This window comes from Numenius arquata, chromosome 7, assembly GCF_964106895.1.
Source record: "Numenius arquata chromosome 7, bNumArq3.hap1.1, whole genome shotgun sequence".
Classification (NCBI taxonomy): domain Eukaryota; kingdom Metazoa; phylum Chordata; class Aves; order Charadriiformes; family Scolopacidae; genus Numenius; species Numenius arquata.
Genome location: NC_133582.1, coordinates 59,666,737 through 59,686,869, shown reverse-complemented (window position 1 = coordinate 59,686,869; position 20,133 = coordinate 59,666,737). Strand labels below are relative to the sequence as shown.

Below are 20,133 nucleotides of genomic sequence, written 5' to 3'. Positions count from 1 at the left end.
ATTTAATTCTTGTAGTCAGTGGAATTCTAGTTCTAGTAAAATATAAAGAGTGTGGTTAAGAAGGCCTGTGATGAGGGTAGAAGTTTCTGACCTACTCATGAGTTGTGCAGGTGACAATCTCGTTATGGTTTGTGGAATTTAATCTTTTTCGTTATTCCTTTTTCTCGAAGTCAGGGAGTATTTTCTCACACATGCATGATTACGCATAAGTGTATTAAGAAGCAAAGAGCAGAACTAAAAAAAAACCTGATGTCAAGCTCTCAAAATTTAGGAAATAGCAAAATGAAGGTGGCATGCAGCACTTGAAGTCCTTTTATGTCTATATGTGAATTTCCAGTCTTTAATTGCTTCATGCTGTGATTTATTTTTTTTCCCGATAGGACCCCTGCCTTCTCTGTCAGGAGTCACTGAAAGGGATTCGTTTGGGTTGAGTATTAGAAGAATATGCTGCCTTTAGGTTTTGCAAGACGTGAAAACTGAAGTGATGATTTCAGGAACAGGAAAAAGAAGGAAGCTTGACCTTAAGTTTGGAGTAGTTGAGTTGTGACCAGAAAATTGAATTTTGCCTTTGTCTCGTCCCAGAGCTCCTGTGCCTACTAGACAAATTAAAATTTCCAAATATTTAGTAGTTTTTTTCTCCTTGTTTGCTGTTCCCCAGTTTGGATCCCTTGGTCCAACACAGAAAAAATACAGAATTCTCGGAGCTGTGGGGGGTGCGGGTGTAAGCCGTGTTTGGAAAGTGCTAAGTCTCCATAATGATGTGGTCTGGACTATTGCAAATTGAGTAATTTAATGTAATAGAAATTTTAATTCTTACTCTCCCTGTGCCTTGGCTTCCGTTTTGCAAAAGGTCAATGCTTCTCCCTTATTTTAGACATTTCCCTTAGATTTGGATGAGTTGTTCTCCGGAGCTGCCTTTTCCTACAGGAGGGAGCCGAGACAGTTACTTTAGATTAGCGAGGGTTATAGTTCAGGTGGGATTCTCCTGGCTTGAGTCCACCCAGGAGATGATTGAATCAGCGTTGCATGGACAGGCTTTACCTGGGCATTCACTAAATGTTTGGAACAACATATTTTCAATATAGCCAAGATCTTTAACATTTTATATAGACAAGAAAACCCTATTTGAATATAATAGATGAGCTTGGCACATGGTGGTAGTATATATGCATGCTTAATCATGTCTTAAATATGTTTTATATATGATATATTTTATCATTCGATACAATGTGACTTGAAGTAGTTACATTTAAAATACATCTTTCAAAAATTAAACCAAAAAAAAAAAAAAAGTCCTTTAAGGTCTTTTGTATTGATTCAGACCTGTTTTAGTTGCATATTCTGACAAAGGGTGACTGCAATTGTAAGGGAATTGTGGCCCTGATTTAGTCAGTTGACATCAGAGAGACTGTTGCGTCAGAGCACCCTCTTTTGAGGGTGACACAACGTACAAGCGAGTGCACCGCCACCGTGGCGAATGGCATCGCGGCTGAAAAATGGTAAAAGAATAGCGCTAATAAATCTGCTTACTGATACAAGCGGAACATAAGACAATGGAAAAAAAGTTCTATTTTTATGCAACATTTTTGAGCCTTAAGTTAGCAATATTTCAAAGTGGCTCACAGAGGAACAAATGGCATCGGGTAATTCAGGGGCCACATTTGTGAAGGTAGAATCTACTTTCCCTTTTACTAGGTGTGGGTGTTGTGATGTATTTTATTACACGGTCACTGAGAGCAATGGAGTTAAATATTTTTGTGTGTATTCATATGTTTTGAAGTTGCTTGAGGGCAGTTGAATAATTCAAGATAAATCAAATTAGGACTTTGGTTTCTTTTGTGACGTGGAACAAAAGATATATATTTATATGTTAACTGGGAAATATGTGGTTATTCTGAAAGGGTTGTTGTCTTCATAGGTTTGTGAGGAGCAGTCGAACATTGGGACTGGAATGATTTTCTTAAAATTAAACAAGAGAAAATTATCCAAATCCGTAAGAGTCTGAAGATTTAACACAAATCCTTACACCACTTATGCCACTGTTTTAAGAACTTCACTAATGCCAAACTCTGGCACAGAAATGAATTTCACTATCAAGATAGTGGGAAAAAAAGAGGTGAAATTGCAGTGTATGGTAATCCTTATCAGTTGGCTGAAATATTGCCAACTGGGTTTTAATATTTCCTCCCAGGTATCATATTTTAAAAAATGAGTTGGCACAACCTCTGTTATTTTCTGGCAAACAGGCATAGCGCATCTATGTAATGAATAATTTATACCATAAAAATGTTCCAAAAATAATCAGCCTTGAAATTAACTTAAGATGAGACTTGATTTATGAATAGCGGATAAACTCAGCATAAAGTTAGTTGGTATTAAATCCCCAGATTAATCCAAATGATCAGATACACTTAGTTGGCAGAAGAAGATTCCCATAGTGTAGGTGGGAAGCTTAGGCTTTAATGAAAAAACAGGTTAAGCGCTGTAAAATACTTCTGGAATAGATGCTTATTTTAAATACTTTAATTCTTTTCCACATCAAAATCAATTCTACCAGTTTCAATACCCCACATACTGCCAAATCCTCATCATGGACTCGTAGTGCTTGTTCTTCTTAGGTGCAGCTTAACTGTATCAAAAAAATATAGTAAAAAATGGAAAATAGAGTACACCATAGTCTTTCCCATAACCTTGTCTGAACGAGTCTCTTATGGGCTGGTTACGCAGATTGTCATACGTCTAATACCAGCCATAAGTTTAAAGACGTTGGAATACGGGGGGATCTTTCTCTTAATGAGGTGGTGGTGTTCCAAATGCAAAATCAGATTTCTGATTTTGAAGGATAACACTGGGATAGATCAAAGAGTATTAATTAAAATGTTTGAAAAATAGAGCACCAGTTAGGAGTGCAAAGTGAAATACATAATTTTTTCTTGCGTTAAATGTTGTCAAAACCCAGCAGTTATAATCAACCTCATAAGAGTCTGTTTTCCAGTGGTATGTTCTTAGAAAATTAAGATTTAAACTATGCACAGCAGTTCTAAATAAGTATTCTTGTCCAAAAAGCCCCATTTTCCCAAAATTGTTTGATTTCCAGGATTCATTTTTTTCTTCCCCATGTTTTTCCTTAGACAGGAGACTGAGAAATGAATTGCTGTTTAATTTCACTCACTCTCTCTCCTGAACAACCGAACAATGCAGAGGTTTTTCCAAAGCTGAAACTTTACGCGCTGTTACAAGTACTTTTTTCTCAATGGGAGAGCAGTAATAGCATTTAATGCCGTCCATAACGCTGGATACTTTATGACAAAAGCAGGAGCAAAAAATGTTTCAGATACTACTGAGAAGAGTGATTCATTCTGATGTCACTAGACTTTATAATACCTTTAAAATTAAGCCAATTATTTTTTCAGGAGGCTTTGTGGGGGTCTCGCCAATCACATTATTAGTGAGGGAATCCTGCTTTTTGTAAGTCGTCTTGACGGGTTTTTTTGCGACTGAAAATATGTTACCAAAGTAAAAACAAACAGGGATGGCTGAAATTTAGAAGGAAGCTCAGTCATTAATTACCGCCTTGGTTAAAATACGCACCCGTGTCCAACTCCCAATGGAACATGTAAGAGGTCCCAGTTGGTAAGGTACCAGACTTAAAAAAAAGAATTTAAATCACAAACACAGCGTAGTGATTGTATATTTTTAATGTATCTAATCTGAATATATACGATCTAGTATGTAAATGTCTAAACCTCTAGTTTAGGTGTGGTTTGCTTTAGATAGAATAACTATTACCTGCTCCAAGATAGTGCGTAAGGAAGGAAAATCTCTTGATGGGCGGCTCTTAGAAACACCACTGCTACGCCTTGCCTTCTTTGGGTCACACTTCTAACAAAATCTGCTTACAAATACGGTTTATCTGGGAAATAGCTCTTCTACTGAATTACGTCTTACACTTCCTAAGCCCTGACAAAATGAATTTACAGCCGCCGTCGCCCGCTGCCGTTGTGCTGAGTGGGAAGGAATCTCTGCCGGGACCTGTCTGCGACTGGGGACAATCCAAACAGCGTCGTGTTTGAAGTAAAGCCACTAAACCTGGGTTTACGCTAACGCAGCGTGAGGGAATCAAAAAAGGAGAGCGCTTTTTCAGCCCTGAGCAGCACCCGCCACAGGAGGATTTTATGCCTCCTCTTTGGTGTCAGCCCTGCGTACTCCCACGGCGGGGGAAGGCTGGTAGAGGAGTGGTGGCGAGGAAGGACGGGGGGACACTTGCTCCTCAAAGAACTGGAGGCTTTCTCTTTCTTGCGTTTGAAAATCAGTTTCTCGATACTTACAACGCTGAGCCACATTGTGACAGTGAATTTTACATCTTGAAGATACCGTACTGACATGTAAAAGACACAGTAGTTTTAAGGCAGGTTTTCTCGTTTTTACACCCCTTTTTAAGCAAAGTCACAAAAGGAAGATAAAAGCACGTGAAAGTCGTCAAACTGTAGCTTCCAAAGCGTCGTAGCTCACAGCACTGATACACGTTCAGATCTGCTTCATCAATCCACTTGTCTTCCTCCTTCTAGAGTTCCCAAAATAATGAGCCTTTTGAGTATTGATAATTAGAGGCTTCATGCTGACAGTGGAGCCATAAACAAATTTACCAATAAACTGTAATTGACCGTTGCTACTTCCTATTAACAACCTTATTGGAAATGTTGATTGTGATTTACTTAATTAGTAGAACACATGTTGAATTTGAAAGCGCCTGTAAAAAGGGTGAATGAAAAGTTTGTAGCTGACTTTTGAATTTTTGAACCTTTTGAGCCTTGATTGAATTCTTGGTTTAGATGATGTAAGCTGCCAGGAGGGCAGTATTAAAAAAATATATCCATTGTGCAATCTTTTCTAATTTGGGTATTCATGAAGAATTGAAGACTCAACAGAAAATAGCAAAAGGTGTGCAATGATGTAAACAAAGAGAATCCCGAGAGATGAAAAGGTATATCTGGAGTCTGGTGGCATCCCGTCCCACTCTGATTTTGCAAAGTAGTGTTTTTACCAAATTCCTGAGATAAATTTCTTCACCTAGAAATATATTTCTTACCTTGTGTTTTGTATTGAAATGGAAGGTAAGTAATTAAAGAATTATATATCTTAATTCCTCGCTAGTCTGACTTTATTGCCTTGCAGATTATCTTAGCACATCACCTGTAATCATATTTTATGTAACGAAAGAAGAATTAGATCTTTATTTGTTTGTCTCTGGATGAGATCTGAGCGCATCATCATAGTTGCCTAATTACCTGCTTGTGTTTACTCTCATTTTAAAGACTTTTGAAGCAATGCTGCCATGTATGTCGCTTCGAGTAACGTGTTGCTCATCACTATAAATTAGTGACGCTGTCTGGGCAAAATCTAATCATGTTGAACCAGGAGAGAGAAAGGAGAAGGGGGGAAGAAACCCCAAAAGTGCCATTTTATGAAGTGTTAAGCAAGTAATGAATTTTAGCAGAGTCAAGATTGGCTTTTCGTGGTAGCCTTAGATAGTGGCAGTGAGGTTTAGTCACCGTTCTCAAATAGAGATTCTCGTAGTGCCAGGCACATTTAATCACATTTTGCAGAAGACAGCTGGGCATTGCCCGTTTGTGCTGTGTCAGCCACTTTCTGTGCAAAGGAGTCTCAGCCCTTGGATTTTAGCATTCTGTAGCAGAAAAGTTTCCTCTTCTTAAAATTGGCTCAGCAAATAGTTTGTGTGAGAATATAACTGGGAGAGCATTACAATCAGCTCTACCAAGAAATAGCATAAATACTATGTGGAATTTTAAGAGGGCTTTTGAAAAGATTTTTTACAAAACCTTTAAAAGGTGCAGTGCATTGTTAAATTCTGGTGGCAATTAAGTTTATCTTAGATTTTTTTTGTAAATGTGTCTTTGGTAACGGTGGAAAATTATTATCTGGTTCAGTGGTTTGAAACACCTTTGGGCAGGTTTGAAAAGTCTTAAGTGTATTTCATCTGCGTCAAACGGTACCAAAAGATTTCGTATATGGGAAGCCTTGGAATCTGTAGATGTCTAGATTTCTTCTAGCTACTAATCTCGTGAAGACTGAAGGGCAGATGGTATCCTTCTAGATGTGGTATAAATAGCCAAAGAAAAAAAAGTGTGGAAAAGGAAATAGCAAGATAACTCGGTATTTATGGAAGGTACACACGAGTGTGCTTAGAGTAGGTTAATTACATCACGTATTTATTTTTGGAAATAGGAGGGTGTCAGCACATTGATACGGTCGTTGACATAATGAATATTAAATGTGGAACCCATCTTGTGCAATAAATAAGGATACGCGATACATATTAGGTACTAATATTTGCAAGTGTATTGTGTATGAGAGGAATATGAAGTTTATCCTATTGTTTTCTCCTGGTGCCTGCTTGTTATACATTGAAAGTATTGCAGAAGGCAGAGGAACTTCAGGACAAAATGGTATTTTAATTTTTAAATTGCTGGTCGTAAAGGATTTTGTGAAGACTGTTATAAGACGTCTGTATTCATGTAGAGATAGCTTCAAAATTCTTACGCTTAAAAGGTAACTATGAGAAAATACAACAAGTTTGAGGTATGGGAGATATGATTTATTAATCCGTTATTAATTCTCTCACTGGAATGACCTGTAGACTGATTGTTGTTTATGTGCTTTCTGGGTACAGCGTAGACAGAGCCTGAAACCTCCTTGATACAAAATAGTAAAATATTCAGAAGACAATTTGTACCCTTTCTCAGGTACCCTTGTTAATACACGATGGATCATTTTACCCAGTGACTTACCCTTCCGTGCAAAGCAACCTGCTTCAGCGAAAGAACAGAAGGCTTGAGCATAAAGGCTTAAAGAACGAAGGCTTAAGCAATCCCTTGGGGAGTATGATTTTGAACCCTTGTAAAAAGAAGAAGAGGGAAGTGAACCAGGATCCTCCCTTTGATGGTTGAAGGTGTTCACTGTGTAATTTAGGGCAGCAATCAAGTCATCGTCTAAAAGTAAGGCCTTGAGTGTGTCTGTCTTGCTCTTGGAACAACAGAAAAAGAAAGAAGGGGATGGGGGGAGCTGTTAGACCCCCCAAGAACTTTCAGTGTCATGAATCTCCAGAGGAGGAAGGGAACTGTTGATAGTCCAGGATAACACTACTGAATTCTGGATAAAGCTAGGATTTAAAATACCCTGTTATTTTGAACATTTCCTATCGATTAACGTAAGTGGTTCTACATTGTGGTTTGCTTGCTTTCATGGATCTTGATCTGAGGTATCTTAGTGTGTGTGTGTGTCTTAGCGTTTTGGTTAAGATCAGGAAAGCATTTTTGGAAGGAAGCACCCAGTTGCCACCAATTGGTAGGCTTTGGTTGACGTTATGGAGTGGTCTCAAGAGTGTGGAAAGCAGGTTCCCGTCCAGGGACACTAACGCCGGGGGTGTATTCTGGCTGTTAATGGGCAGTGACCAAATCAGTCCTATCTCTGAACCATGTGTAGAACTGTTCCTGTCGCACCACAACAGTTACTGGTGTCAAGCCACTATTAAAACCACTCTTACGTTTGCTGTATGGATGGTATATTTGTGGTTTAGCTTCATTGACTACCAAAGCTTATTCCCATTTTGATAAGAGAATTTGTGGAATTCACGTATCAGTCGTCTCAAGGTCAAAAGCCTAAAAATTAATTCATGGATATACACTGTTTTAAATTTTATCATTTCTATGTTTGTGTAAGCACAGTGTGCGTATTCTTTCAGAAAGAATCTGCTCTACAATATTATTGAGCAACTATATTTAAGAGTAAGGGACTCTGTGTGTGTTTTCTACAGCAGATGAGAAACATAAAGAGAAATTTTGTCTCGTCGATGTAATCTTTTTTTAATAAAAAAACCCAAACCTACAGGGAAAATATTCGTGCCTCCTAAAACAAGGCAGTGAAGTTCACATTTTGAGCTAATTTAGCCTCGTGATTCCATATAGCATTTACAACATTCTTAATTAGGGAAGGATGAGGAATTTCCAGGCCTTTCTGAGGATGCTTTAGAACAGCAGCACCAGTTGTGACCTTTCAGTTTCTGTGGGCTCAGCAAAAGATGGCTGATTAATGTCACATCTTAAACTCTGTCAGCTGGGCTGTTCTTTCCCTTTTTAGTAAACAGCCCCTTGTCAATGTATCCCAGTTCGACAGAATAAAATTTCCTTGTGTTTTAGCTGGCTGCTTTATATTAATAAGGGTATATATCTCTGTTGAGCAGTATAAAGTTATATGGAAATTTCCTTTAATAACTCTAATGACTAGGGTGAATGAATAAGTCAGGGGCACCCACAAAATAGGATTCCTAACATTTGTTCCAAGCTTCTTAAAGGATCTCTAAGAGTTTTTTCATCTTGGCTTATTCAGACGTTAGAGAGGTCTGAAAAGGAGGGTATAAGGAACATTTTTATAGAAAGGTTTTCTGTAGATAGATTCATTCTTTAAAAATATTTTTGTGGTCTTGAGTTAATGTTTTGTGTTTCTGCTTTGTCGGTTGAAAATAAGTGATGGTACTTTTTTAAAGAGGAGGGACTGGGAGAGGGAGAGAGGGAAAAGCAGGATGGGAACTGCAAGAAGCATCCTTGGCGTTGAAGGGGAAGTGTGAGCACACACACATTCGTAAGAACAAGAAAATTCCACTTGGGGAAACACACAGAAACCCTCACAGGGCAGAATGGGGTGAATTAAGCAATAGGGCTGTGGGGAAGTGGGGAGAAGGATGTTGAGGGCAGACAGAGAGCCCTCCCCCAGAGCAGAGTAGAACCTTTGTAGAAAACATAGGGAGAGCAGGAAGGTAAGGGGGTGCTGTATAAGGAAAGTTTAGGGAGCTATAAAGCTTGCTTCATAAACTTAGATTGCAAAAAATAATGTACTGTGCAATCCTTTTCTTTATTTCATCTTGTTACTGGAAAAAAATTCTGGGAGTGGGGAGAGATGAAAACCAGTCTTGATTTAATAAGTAGCCTTTGACGATTTTGTGATGCTTTTGGTGATCACACATTTCAACATCACTCTGTTTTGCATTATGTTGGGAAAATCTGGACTTCAAGGAGCTGAAAAGCAAGAATCAGTGCTGATGAAGATGTAAGGAGCTAAATAAATATTACTTAAAGGACTTCTCAAAGGGAAAAAAAAAACCCAACAAACCAGCAGCCCTATGAATGTGCTGACCCTGTCTTGAGAATTAAGTTAGATGGTACAATTTAAAGCTTTGTTCCAACATCTGACAGACACACTCTGCATGCTGATGCGTAATATCTGAAGATTGTGCGCTTGAAAGAAAGCCTGTTCTGAGCTACGTTCTATTTTTGTGAGAATAAAGCAGCTGCTTTTTTGGCGCAGAGATCTTCTCAAGTGCTCAATCCTCTAGTTCAAGTGAAGCATCAGCCAAGTATTGGGAGCAAATTTTGTGTGCGCTTCCTCCCAGGCTGCTGGAGTGGAGTAGAGCAAACTGCTTTGTTGGTTAGAAAATCTTCATTTTAAGTGTTCGGTGTAGAATGCCCGTATCGTTGTGTAAATATATTGAAGTCAACGGTTGCAGTTATATACAACATACGTCCAGCAACACAGTAAGCACTGCATTTACTGTGGCCGAAGATGCTTCTGATGTTGTGATGGGTTTGAGAATTTGTTTTGCAACTTTTGTTTGGATTTTTTGGTGGTTTTTTTTAAGACAAGGGGGAAAAAAAGGGGGGCTGGAGAGATGAGAACTGTACAAAATGGGCACAGGCAAGATGAAATACCCTGATCCCACAGCAATAAATGATGTGTGCATTGTCTTAAAGATCTTTTAGAACTCCATAAAATAACTTTTAAAACTTAGTAAAATATAAAAGTCGGACAAAAATGACTTTCTAGGCTATAGTATATGCCTGTAACCTAATTCGTAATAAAAAATAGCAGAACAATATATGGGAACAAAGCACCGTGGACAAAAAACCGAAAAAAGTATTGAGTTGCTCTTACATGCAGTGCTAATGGCATAGTATAGCAGTCTTGCCAGTGTATTAATATCCTGCAAAAGGATATTCACATAAAATCTGTTGCTCTGGTGCACCAGATAATTTCCAAATTATGCGAGACATAGGAGATTTAGCACAAAAAGGCTAGATATTGGCTTTTTCCCCCATATTGAAGAAATTCTAAGAATTTCGGCTGATGATATTCATGTTTGTACATAATTTTTTTCCAGTAGTTTGAGCCATATGGTACCTGTGGATTTAAATGCTTAAATGGCTTTAATCCATGACAGCAACAGGAAAGGTGCATTCCTCTGCATTATACATATGAGATGAAATTAGTTTGGAGACTCGACATGTTGATGTTTAATTCCAGTTTTGGTATTTTAATGTGGTTTTATTAATTACAGTGTTTTAAGAGTTGATTTTGAATACCGTGTGGAGAATTCTGGGGTCAGAAAAAGCAGATGTTGAAAGGGTAGCTAAAAGAATGGCTTTTGAATGTCTGGAAATAATGAATGATGAGAAAGTAAAAGGGAAATACAATAATCTAGGAGAGTTTGATTTGAAAGGAGGAGAATTCGGCCCAGAGAGAGGTAGGATTAGTACACTGAGTAATGGAAATGTAGAAAATATGTGAGTTGGAAAGGGGAAACTAATTCAGGTTCCAGAGGTCAGTGAATGATAATACCTTCCGACAGTAAAATGTTCTCCTGTTTGCTGCTTCTATTTGCATGTGATAAAGTTGGAAGAATAAATATGAAAAACATTATTTTGAGAGTGCTCTTTCTAGCTTTAAATATATGTAAATCACGTTTTTTTTCCAATTTGAAAATGCATGACCCTCTTTCCTTTCATATTTTGTTCAAACACTTCTAGTAAAATATTAGCAATCGTAGCAACCTTATTTTAAAACAACCACAAAAGTGGGAATTCACCCTTTGACACTTGGAAATGCAGGTAGATTGCAAAGATGCAAGCTTGCTTTGTCACTGCGGTAGTTTATTGACAAGCTGGAGGGATAATAAATTGAAACAGATGGGTATTTATTGGAAACTTCTTGTAAATTTATTAGTTCCTTCATATTACACAGTGTGTAATATGGCCTGTATCAGGAACAGCGTGGCCAGCAGGAGTAGGGAAGTGATGGTGCCTCTGTACTGGGCACTGGTGAGGAGTCACCTTGAGTTCAGTTCTGGGCCCCTCACTACAGGAAGGACATTGAGCTGCTGGAGCGTGTCCAGAGGAGAGCCACCAAGCTGGTGAGGGGTCTAGAGAACAAGTCATACGAGGAGAGGCTGAGGGAACTGGGCATGTTTAGGTTGGAGAAGAGGAGGCTGAGGGGGGACCTCATTGCCCTCTCCAACTACCTGAAAGGAGGTTGTAGAGAGGTGGGTGTTGGCCTCTTCTCCCAAGGGAATAATGACAGGACCAGAGGAAATGTTCTGAAGTTGGGGCAGGGGAGGTTTAGATTAGATATCAGGAAGAATTACTTTACTGAGAGGGTGGTCAGGCACTGGAACAGCCTGCCCAGGGAGGCGGTGGAGTCGCCATCCCTGGAGGTATTTAAGAAACGTGTAGACATGGCACTTCAGGGCATGCTCTAGCGCCCGAGATTGTTGGGTTGTGTCTGTTTGTTGGGGGGTGTGGTGTGTGGTGTGTTTTGTTGATTGGTTGGGTTTTTTTTGTGGTTGGACTCGATGATCTCAAAGGTCCCTTCCAACCATGAAGATTCTGTGATTCTGTGTTTGAAGAAAAAAAAATACACTGCGAGGCTAAAGAATGTAATTAAGTTTCTGTACTTGGAAAACAGAGATTTTTCTTTTGTTTCTGTCTTTAAAAGAAGCGGGGGTTTTACAGCTGGGGTATGGTTTATTACCTGAACCGAGGTAGTTTCAGAGCCGTCTGAGAAGGAGACCCCGTTGTGTTGACAGTGTGTAAACGTAGAAGTCATCGTTGCCTTCTCGAGAGGGAGAAAAAGTAGCCAAGGAGAGAAGGACGGGGTTGCCTCTGTGAGTGGCCGCGCAGGAGGTGAGCACGGGTACCTTAAAGGTTGCATTCGTAATTTCCCATCTGCGGAGAGGGCAGAGGCAGAGGGGAGGTCGTCAGATGTGAAAGAAAATCAGCATGAGGAGAGTGACAGAGGCAGACGGGGAAGAGGGAAGGAAGTTTTACAACAGTGGAGCGTGACTTAAAAGTTTGAAGCCCATGTTCTTCCCTCATTAACTAATGCAGGGCAGCACCCTAGGAACGGCCAAGTGACTGATCTCACACGTAAGTAGTCTGGGATAAACCCTACATTTACTTTGGCCGCCTGTGAGCCGTGGAGAACTACAGATGTCCCATCTTCACTAGATTTTCACCAAATTCTGGCTGAGATGTGAATTCTCACAAAGTTCTCCCCTGGGGTGTCAGAGCGAATGGGGACGGGCAGGAGCTGGAGGAGGGATGTTCTCTGGTCTGGGCTGGGGAGAGGCACCTTCTTTGACCCGGGAGGGCTTTTCCCTCAAACGACCTTCCATGAAGCTACGAGCACTTTAGCACTTCAGTAAAAATGTGCTAATTCCTTCCTGTAGCCCTTCAGCCTTAAGAAGCTGCCTTCATGTTTCGGAAAGGGCTTTTTTTTTTTCCCCCTCCCTTTTTATAAGTCTAAAAGGGGACAGATAATTCTACTTTGTTACTGTTAGAAGTCTTTGTTAGTAACTTTGGCGTCCAATTCATTACTGCAGTCATGTTTTCAGAGCCTGGCGTGAGAGATAAACCCTTTGCAAATGAAGACAGCATCCATTTTCTTTCTACCTCAGGCCACGCAGAATTGATAGGGGTAATAAAATGACAGTACCATGTAATATACTGACGGCTCTTTAATTTGAAAACTAGTTCCAGGCTGATTCAAAACTTGTTTAAAGCTAATTTATGACTTGTGTAATTTCCAACTGGACCAAGGTAACGGGTGATGTATGAAAACTGATGCAGAGTTAACATAATGCATTCAAACCTGTCGGCTTGGAATCGTCTATAAAGGGTTTGTGGGTTTGTGGGTTGATTTGTTTTCATTCTTTTTAGTTTTGTTTTGGTTTAAAGTAACAATGGCAGAAAAAATAGCGGATGCTTGGCTGGTATAAAAACTGTTGTAAGACACTATTTTTCCATCATTTTATTTCAAGTGCAGCTTCTTATGCTTTCTAGCAAAGTATTTTATGCATATTTTTTAATATATACATCAGTTCTCCATTTTCTTCAAAATCAGAAGCTGTGTAGAGTTTCTAGTTCATATGAGTCAACATCTGTGCTGACAGTAACGGGGATTGGTAAACAATTACAGTATTTTGTTACCATAGCATTCCCTGTGAGTGTATATACATATCTGTATCATATTTACATACACAATACGTATTTGTATTGATCTTGTACTTTACAGTCTGGTTTTTAAGTGACTAAAAGTAAAAATAGTCAAGTCCTCAAATTGAGCCACAACGTCAGCATAGCATAAAAATCTGAATATTTTCCTCTGAAATCTCTCTCTTCTGTGTAGCTCACGAATGAAATCCACATCTGTTCTGTGTACGCTATTGGTTTTTCAGTGGACCGTATCAGGGATGCTTCTGCACAGCAAAGGACAGGACTAAAAGAACAACATTTGCTCCTATTGCAGCAGATGCAAATAGCAAATACGCCAAATGGGATGAAGGGGAGGAAAGAGCCGAAGGCTTTGAGGGAGGTGCTACAGTTGGATGCACCTTACGCCTTTGATTTCTCATCTCCTACCAGTCATTGTCACCGTCATCTCTGCTGACCTGAATATAAAAAACAAGAAAAAGTAAAATGCTGATTGTCCAAGACTCAATTTAACCAGCTACACTTCTGTGCCTGCTGCCAAGACTGGCAACCAAGGTCCACCCCAGGACTGGAATATCTGATTTGTCATATATTTGTGTCAACGTGTAATATCAAATACTCTGGGTTTTTTTCAGAACTGTGATTGATTCAAGGCAATGCTGTTGTGGTATCTTAAACTGTGTGAACATTGAGGTCATATGAAAAGAGACGTAGTTCAAAGCAGGGCTGTCTTTCGTGCATAAACATAGTAGAATGTCAGTGCTTCTCATGTTTCCTCTTTAAGGTTTTGTAAGTCCAAGAAGGATCATGTTCTGAGGAGCTTTGAGCAAAATCAGCATCGTGCAGGAAAAATGCAATTACTGATCATTCTGAATTTATTTGTTTATGATGCACTTACATTTTGATAAAGAATTTTTGTATTTTCAGGAAACTGAAAGTACTGGTTAAGAGTGGTTTGCCCCCATAGTTTATTAAGTATTATGAAGAAATATTGTGATCTATTAGAAAGCTGTGTCTTGTTCTGTCCAACTTAAAAATGCAGATACGTGAGCTTTCATATGTAGGTTGGAAAATGCAATAACATGTTAATGAAATGGGGAGGGCTTAAGCACTAGAATAATGTGTACAAATTACTTACTGTGTAGGTTCCATGTCCATGAACAATCACGTCCATCACTGCCATGGCCAAGGCTTAAACATCAATGAGAAGTGCCATTGACATGGTTTTCATCATACAAGGCCTTGAAAATAGAAAGAAGGGACTTTTTGCAAAGTCAGTCTAGCATGTTATGATTTAAATAATAATTAGGAAGAACAAGAAACTAATTTTAATTATTTTTTAAATACTTCTTCAGTAAAAAAGTTGTTTTAGGTCAGAGATACAGATTTCTCGCTTTTCCTCAGGTTGTTTTATTTGCTGGGTACAAGTCAAGGTACTGGGATTCGTTACTGGGGCTATTTCTCATTTGGCCATGTGCTCATAACGCACTGAGAAGCAGCTTTATGAAAATTCTCACTTGCACCTTGGAGCATTTTTATTGTTGTACCTTACCTGAAAGGATCTCATTCCACTTACTGAATGTGTTTATTTCTGAAAGCTCTCCTCTTCACATGTTGCCAGACTAGTTCAGAGCAGCATAGGTTGCCTTATGTTCAGGTTCTATACAGTTTTCCTGAGAAGCGGTGGGAAAAGAAATAATAAAACCAGTGCAGTTGGAAAGGGAGATGCATTTTCTCGGCTTAGTTTCTGAATAATAAAGTCAATTTGATTTCCATCCATCTCCTTAAAAATGGAAGTATTATATTAGCTAGCTGGTTCCTAAGAGAACTATTGAGAAGGATGGCCAAGCTGCTTGGAAAGAAGATAGTCAAGACTTGATGGGGGAAGAGACTGCGTGACGTGCTGGTCCTGTTGAGGCAAGAGGAGTGGAGCAGGAACGTACGTTTACCAAATTGCAGTTGTTCACAACATTTTTGAAAACCATTGTTTATTACTTTCAAAAATCATAAGAAACAAAGAAATGTTGCTGCCGTTATCTGGGCACGGGTAATAGCAACGTCACAGAGGTTTGTTCAGACACGAAGGACGGGCACAATCCAAGGAGAGAAATCACTGAACCAAGGAATTCAGACAAGTGCATCATTTTCTTCCAGCAGATGTGGTTGTTACTTCTGTTTTTGTAAGTAGCACAGAAGGGCTTCTGGAAACATATTGAGCTGATAAATGGCGCGTCAATGATTTAACTTCCCAGTTCTCAAGGAGGAAACGAAACAGGACTGCTCGGTGCTCGGAGCCGGTTCGTGGCTAATTGGGTCAACAAGAAGAGATGGTCTCATCGTCATCGTTTACTGGGAACCAAACGAGAGGCCGTTTGCCTGTGGAAGTCCAGATCTGCTGGGGAAAACAGCGAGTTGTCGGGATGAACGGGGTGCAGAGTTTATTTTGATGGCACGTAGAGCGTGGGGCTTTTCTACAGTCGGTAGAGGAAAATGGGACTTTCATTATCAGAATGCCGGGGGTGTTTCTCCTTATAGTTCAGTGTGGTTAGCTGTGGTGTTGGGATTGGATGGGAATACCCTCTGCTGGGTTAAAAACTGGCTGGAGGGCCGGACCCAGAGAGTGGTGGTGAATGGAGTTAAATCCAGCTGGCGTCCAGTCACGAGTGGTGTCCCGCAGGGCTCGGTACTGGGGCCAATTCTCTTCAACATCTTTATCAATGATCTGGACGAGGGGATCGAGTGCACCCTCAGTAAGTTTGCAGACGACACCAAGCTGGGTGGCAGTGTTGATCTGCTGGAGGGTAGAGAGGCTCTGCAGAGAGATCTCGACAGGCTGGATCGATGGGCCGAGACCAACGGGATGAGGTTTAACAAGGCCAAGTGCCAGGTCCTGCACTTCGGTCACAACAACCCCAGGCAGCGCTATAGGCTGGGGGCAGAGTGGCTGGAGAGCTGCCTGGCAGAAAAGGACCTGGGGGTGTTGGTCGACTGTCGGCTGAACATGAGCCGGCAGTGTGCCCAGGTGGCTAAGAAGGCCAACAGCATCCTGGCCTGTATCAAGAACAGTGTGGCAAGTAGGGACCGAGAGGTGATCGTCCCCCTGTACTCGGCACTGGTGAGACCCCACCTCGAGTACTGTGTCCAGTTTTGGGCCCCCTACCACAAGAGGGACATTGAGGTGCTGGAGCGGGTCCAGAGAAGGGCAACGAAGCTGGTGAGGGGTCTGGAGCACAAGTCTTATGAGGAGAGGCTGAGGGAGCTGGGGTTGTTCAGTCTGGGGAAGAGGAGACTGAGGGGAGACCTTATTGTTCTGTACAAATACCTGAAAGGAGGCTGTAGAGAGACGGGGGTCGGTCTCTTCTCCCAAGACACAGATGATAGGACAAGGGGTAATGGCTTCAAGTTGCGCCAGGGGAAGTTCAGGTTGGATATTAGGAAACATTTCTTTACTGAAAGGGTTATCAGGCATTGGAATGGGCTGCCCAGGGAGGTGGTGGAGTCACCATCCCTGGAGGTATTTAAGAAACGTGTAGACATGGTTCTTCAGGGCATGCTCTAGTGTCCAAGATTACTGGTTTGTGGTGGGGTGCTGTGTGGGTGGGTGATGGTTTTTGGTTTGGTTGTTGTGTTGTGTGTTCAGGTGGTGGGTGGTGGTTTTGTTTGTGGTGTTTTGTTTTGGTTTTTTTTTTTTTTTTTTTTTGTTTTTTTTTTTTTTTTTTTTTTTACTGTTGGTTGGACTCGATGATCTCTGAGGTCCCTTCCAACCACTACGATTCTGATTCTGATTCTGATTCTGATTATTTTGAGGAACTGAGAAAGCTGAAAAATAAACTTATATTTTTCCTGTCATGGAGTTATTTGGGATGGTAGCTCTACCAAGGTGTCTCATTTTTCCCTTTGTTTCACAGATCCGATGCTTATGCCCGTAAAACGGTCCCGTGCAATGGCAGTTGGATGGCATTGTTAACATTTTAATTGATGGCATTCTTTAGTCTTTGCTGAAAGCTCGTTTTTCCTAAAATGTCTTCCTCATACCAAACCCTAAACTTAAGGTGAAAAGCCACAGAATGGGCCAGAATATCCTTTTTCTAAGTCTCAGGGTGGTGGTGCAACAGGAAAGGCATAAAAAGCTTTGTTTGATATATTTAAGCCCAGAAGCTGTTTTAAAGGGATTCACCTGAAAAGGTATATGAAATAGAGATATTAGAGTATTCCCCCTCCAGGTCCAAAGAGATTTTTCCAACTTTCTAGCCACCAGAAACCCCCTTCATTTATTAATTCTTTTACAATATCTGGTCTTACCTGCGATTCTCTGTGTGATTCAGTAATGGTTGTTGGACCACGGTGTTCACTTGTACCTTTCCAACAGCCAAACGTACATTGGGCTGAACTGCAAATGCTGAATATCATCATTATGAAATTTTAATTTACTTTTTTTTAGAGGTTGTTATGTTGAAAAACTTAATAACGAGCTTTGCAGCTTGCAGTTTCCAAAAGTATAATCTTGATTTCCTTGCAATTAATGACTACAGAGAGAGAGTGATATATCAAAAGCACACATCCCGCTTGCTAAGTGATGACATCTAAAATATCTTCTGTAATGAGCATTACAACAAGCACAGTAGAGATAGTACCGATTAATGGATTTTTTTTTTTTCTCAGTAGTAAAATGTCTCAATCTATGCAGTTATCAAAAACACCGTGTGAAGCAGGGAAGGTATTAAAGTGGTTTTTCTTTTGACTGTTCTCGCCATGTTGCATTTCAAAGGTACTTTGGAAAACAGAATGTAAACTACTTGAGACTTTTTATTTTATTTATTTTACTGTAGTGTTCAAGTTACTAACAGACAGCCAAGTCTAACTTTTCTAACTTTACCAGGTTGTGTGCTGTATTGGTTTGCAGTGATTGGTAAAATACATTGATGGGGGGTTGTTCTAGCATGGTCCCAGCTGTTTTGCACAAACCTCTTAAATAAGGGGATGAAATGGAATATTCCCTTCCTTGCAGTTCGGGAGCAGGGGTGGATATGGGCAAACCAAGCATGCTGTTCAGAAATTTGCAATTCTGAAACGCTATGTAGCTATTTAGTAATTCTTATAATGCTCTTGTGAAGAAAATATTACCATTTTAAGAGAAAAATATATGACAGATGGTTTTGCCTCTGGGGTAAAAGAGGTTGCCCAGGGTAAAAAGATTAGAGTTTCAGACCTCAAGTATTTTTCATTTCTCTGTCTGTGCTTAGAGTGCAGTTCCTCTGAAAAGTCTCATTTTCTCGGCGTGCCACGTCGACACGCTGCTGAGGGGTCTATTTGTCTCTGTTGCCCTCAGGATTCCGAGCCGTCAAATGAGGTGGTCTCAGAGGCCCCAGGTAACGTGGTACCCTCTACCTCCAGAAGTAGCTCTGAAGAGCTTGTATCGGTGGCACAGAAACGTCCAGAAGAGGTAGGACATTCTGTGTCTATTCTTTTCCAAGTTGAACTGTTGGGGGATACACGTTTGCCTCTGGTTTTCATGCCTAGTGTTGCTTTACTCATAGCAGAGACTTTTTAAAGCTCAAACTCAATCTTAGCCTCCCATACCGGCAAAAGGCAAGGCCAGGGTAAATCTCAGTACCTATAAGCCGAGTATATTCCATCTGCTGCCTTTTTAATGCTCTTTCTTTTTAACAGCGATTGGGAAGATATTTTTGGTTATTCCTGTCTTTCACACCATGACATTAACAGGAGTCCCATTAGATTCTGGCCAGTTAAATTTTATGACACTAAAGAATCAGAAGTAGAATCTGTACATAGGTATATAGGTAGATGTAAAGGAATTATCAGCCTTCATTAAATTTAAATAGGCTAACTGCTGGGTTGTGCAAAGGAAAGAGCCTAGCTAATATTGTGCCTTTTTTTGTGCCCTTGTTTTCCAAAAAATGATACTAGGTGCTAATGAGCATGATCATAAATCCATACTCCCTGGTGTTAGAAGAAAAGGTGCCGGCTTGTAAAATAGTTCCATAAAGTAGCCAATGACTTGGGGTTTTTTCTGACCCTGCAACACGCACTTGTCACAGTGCACCGTAGCTGGAGGAGAGGTTGTCTGCAGAATTCAGACTCTGAATTTGATTTCATGGTGGCAATCATCCTTTCAGAGAACCGTTATTATCCTTAAGTTAACCCTTCCTGTGAGAAGGAAGTCCTTCATTTGGAGTAGCCTTAACATTATTAATCTTGGCTTCCTCAAACAGTTTAGATGTTATTGTTACTATTAAAGATATTCCAAGGGCCAGGTAATATAAAGACTAGTCTTTCCTGCTTTTTTCTCAGATTTCTTTTGACTATAATCTTCCCAGTAAAGGGGAGTATGCAATACTAGCCATAGGAAATACAGTGCTATTTATTAGTTCTTAGTGCAGCCTTTAGATAATTATCAAATACCTTCTTGAATTTCTCCTTTCCTCTGATAGTCTTGTCACTTTGTCTGAAGAAGAGGGAAGTCTGCAGTACAGGGCCAGAAGAATTCTTAGGAGTGTCTTCTGGATTAAGACCAAATAGGTACTTCACTTATTTTGGAGTATCACCACGTATTCTAAGACAGAAAATCGGGTTATCGCATCTGAGAAGTCCTGAGGATGGGCTAATAGGAGTTTTTAGCAATACTTCTGTATATATTCTTGAGTAGCTAAAGGACCTCTGGTCTATGGAGGGCCATGGGTTCTGCCTCTTAAGTCTCAGCTTTGCCAATTTATCTCAGTCCACTGGAGAAATTAAAATTGAGAGCACAGATGATACTTAAAAATCAAAATAGAGG

General features: G+C 40.1%; 1 protein-coding gene across 2 annotated transcripts in view; it reads left to right on the top strand.

Annotated features, from left to right (window-relative positions):
• The window catches only part of PHF14 (PHD finger protein 14), a 150,394-nt gene that overhangs the window by 99,355 nt on the left and 30,906 nt on the right, over positions 1-20,133 (top strand). For both annotated transcript variants that reach the window (XM_074150633.1, XM_074150632.1), the window contains exon 18: positions 18,667-18,780. In XM_074150633.1, the coding sequence (XP_074006734.1) occupies positions 18,667-18,780 (114 nt within the window). The remainder of the gene's footprint in view (positions 1-18,666; positions 18,781-20,133) is intronic.